The sequence below is a fragment of the Sinocyclocheilus rhinocerous genome, unplaced genomic scaffold (assembly GCF_001515625.1).
Source record: "Sinocyclocheilus rhinocerous isolate Xijiao unplaced genomic scaffold, SAMN03320098_v1.1 scaffold2726, whole genome shotgun sequence".
In the NCBI taxonomy this organism is placed as follows: Eukaryota; Metazoa; Chordata; class Actinopteri; order Cypriniformes; family Cyprinidae; genus Sinocyclocheilus; species Sinocyclocheilus rhinocerous.
In genome coordinates this window covers 157,870-161,055 of record NW_015637150.1, presented here as the reverse complement: position 1 = coordinate 161,055, position 3,186 = coordinate 157,870, and the positions used below count along the sequence as shown (strand labels likewise).

At 40.7% G+C, this 3,186-nt stretch overlaps 1 protein-coding gene across 1 annotated transcript in view; it reads right to left on the bottom strand.

Annotated features, from left to right (window-relative positions):
- Positions 1 to 2,515: 2,515 nt before the first annotated feature.
- Positions 2,516 to 3,186, bottom strand: part of LOC107748628 (extracellular calcium-sensing receptor-like) — a 6,670-nt gene continuing 5,999 nt past the window's right edge. Inside the window, exon 7 of the mRNA XM_016563508.1 lies at positions 2,516 to 3,040. Coding sequence (XP_016418994.1) covers positions 2,516 to 3,040 — 525 coding nt within the window. The remainder of the gene's footprint in view (positions 3,041 to 3,186) is intronic.

Here is a 3,186-nt window from a genome sequence, read left to right as displayed (position 1 = left end):
TCCTGCAGCACGACATCCGGACGGCGCCAGGAGTCGTCGTCAGGCAACGGCCCTACCGCGTCCCTGAGGCTCGTCGGCGAGCTATTGAGGAGGAAATACAACAGATGCTGAAGTTGGGGGTGATAGAACCATCACACAGCCCTTGGGCCAGCCCAATCGTGATGGTCCCGAAACCGGACGGCACCCTACGTTTCTGCAATGACTTCCGCCACCTCAATGAGGTTTCCGAGTTCGACGGATACCCCATGCCTCGGGTGGATGAGCTGTTGGACCGGCTGGGAAGGGCCCGGTATATCTCCACGTTAGACCTCACCAAAGGCTACTGTGACCCCCAGACAACGAGGAGGAAGAGAAGAGGCACAACTGCAGATCCACAAGGAGAGGAAACATGAGAGGGTGGTTACAGATAAATATAGACACAAGTTTGAGCTTTGATCTCTGAGTGCCATCAAGAGACAGACATAAAAAGAGCTGGTTACATCACACATACTGCCACAGAGGAACGGTGAAACGGATCGTAGTTGATCATTTGCACGTATTTCTAAGTCTTGCCGATTTAAACTTTCAAACGTTTTAAACCATTCAAGCATAAACTGTGACGAGGGTCCCGAAGCTTCATCAGCGTCGCCCTGGAAACAAGCGAGGAGCACCTGGCCATCATCATCACAGGCTGATCGGTCACAGCTGCACCTCATCAGGCGGCGGCTACATAAGCCACGCAAGCCCTGCCATCTGGAAGACTTCTCCATGAGACTGAGCACTAACTCGCCCTCTCATTTCTCCCACAGACAGCAGCGTGTGACCGACCAGCCCCACAGGAGCACTGCACGGACCCTCTGCACTGGGAAGACGGAAGAGACCACTCACGGCACCGGAGCACCTACCTGGACTTTTCTCCCTACCACCATCCTCACTAATAAATCCACCCTCCGGGGTATTGATTAAGATTTCCTTGTCATGTGATTCTTCACCCCGTTACAATATATATTGTTTGTTTGTTTGTTTTTCCTTTTTTTAAATAGAGAAAACCCAGGAAAGGCATTTAAAGTCTTAAGAATGGAGGCAGATTATCAGCTATGTTTGAGATAAATAAATCAAGGCAAATGTAATACCACACTTCATCACTAGATGCATGTTTAGCCCTATTAATATACAAATGGGTTTGTGCAATCCCTGTGGTTGCTGAGAAAAGTGTTTTCATAAATAATATATAACATACTTTTAGTAGGTTTTGCATTTGGATCTATATTTATTCATGTTTAAAGGCTACTTGTTGTGTCTTTTTGCTCAAGTAACTGATAAACAGTCTCAAACATTGTCTTTGAGCTCACTCTGTCTGCTTTTTCCCAGCTATGTTATCAAAGCCCTTCAAATTAGAATAAAGATGGCAATTGTTAATGTTTAGATATATGTTAGCTTAAACTGTGTTGAGTTTATTAAACAAACTAGGCAAAAACCATAAAGAAAATGTTAGAGCTTGAAAAAGAAATAAAGTTACTCAAACCTAAATGATACTCAGCTAAATTACAGTAAATGTCTACTGCATGTTATTGTTTTACTGATAAAAGGTCTCCTTACCGTGAAATGGTTTTCAGTTTAATTAAATTACAGAGTCGCTTTGCAATAGTGTGGTTTGAGTGACTTTTTTATTTATTTCCTGAACTATAGAATAGAATAGAATGGTTTTACACTTTACATTCTGTCTCCCTCACATCTGAAATGCTACGCCCCATTTATTTATTTATTTTTCCCACTACGAAAGAGTCTATGCCACATGATGATAGTGTTTGGTCAGGTGTAATACAGTCAGAGTGAAATTTCAGCTTTTCAAGAAAAATCCAATATTGTTATTTAACATCCATCCTGAACTTGTGTCAAAATTAAGTAGCATATTATGAGGTGTAACACATATTGTGCACATAAGAGGTAAACATTTGTGTACATACATTTTAATCATAAAACAAACTAATGGATATATGATTTATATAGCTGTTAGAAATACAAGCAATTAATGTAAATTTCCATTTTTTGTTAACTGCAAAAAGTCAATGTCATTTTTTATTAGGAAGTACATAATGCAGGTCCAGAGCATGGCTGTGATGGAGATGGTCACTGAGAGTCCACTGTGCCTAGTGCTGACCCGGTCTACACTGCAGAACCCGCCACAGCCTGTGGAGAGCAGAACTAATGGATCAGACAACAGTGAAAGCAGTGCTGCTATTGTGTAGCTATCATTTCACATGATATGACGTTGGAATCCACCAGTTCAACAGACAGAAGTGTATATTTGCTGTCAGACCAGGCAATTATAATGAACCTTTTCCAGTTATTATGAACGCTATCCTTAGTACCCCAAATCACATAGACTGTGCTTTTACTTGAAGGTTTTGTTTTTACAGTTTCCTGACAGATAAAAGATTTAGCATTGTTTTGTTTTTTTCCCCCTTCCAAATCTGGGTTAATTTTCTGTTGCTTTATACAGCTATGTTGTACAATTACATGTTTATTTGTGGGTTTAAAGAGTTTTAGGTGAAGATTTCCCCATCATTTGTTTCTTTGTGTTCTTCTCAGGTTTTAGTAAAATTATGTAACATTTTGGAGAAAATATGCAAAATAGTAAACCAAAACTCGAAGCTAAAATAGCAAATATCTCCACAGCTACAGTAAATTTTCCAGGAGAACTGACATAAGCTGGAATAAATGTGAGCCAGACAGCACAGAATATGAGCATACTGAATGTGATGAACTTGGCTTCGTTGAAGTTATCAGGGAGCTTACGAGCAAGAAAAGCTAAAACAAAACACAAAATTGATAGCAGGCCAGTATAACCCAGAACAGCCCAGAAACCAAGAGCTGAACCTACGTTACATTCTAGGATGATCCTTTCTCTGTAATAGCTCAAATTCATATATGGGAAAGGAGGGGATATTGTTAACCAAAGCACACATATAATCATCTGTATTAGTGTTAAGGAAACAACACTGAGTTGCTGTTGAAGAGGCCCAAACCATTTCATAACATTACTTCCTGGAAGTGTAGCCTTGAAGGCCATTAAAACTACTATAGTTTTCCCCAGAATGCAGGAGATACAGAGGACAAAAGTGATCCCAAATGCTGTGTGACGCAACATACAGGACCACTCAGTGGGCCGACCAATGAAAGTAAGTGAACAGAGAAAACACAAAG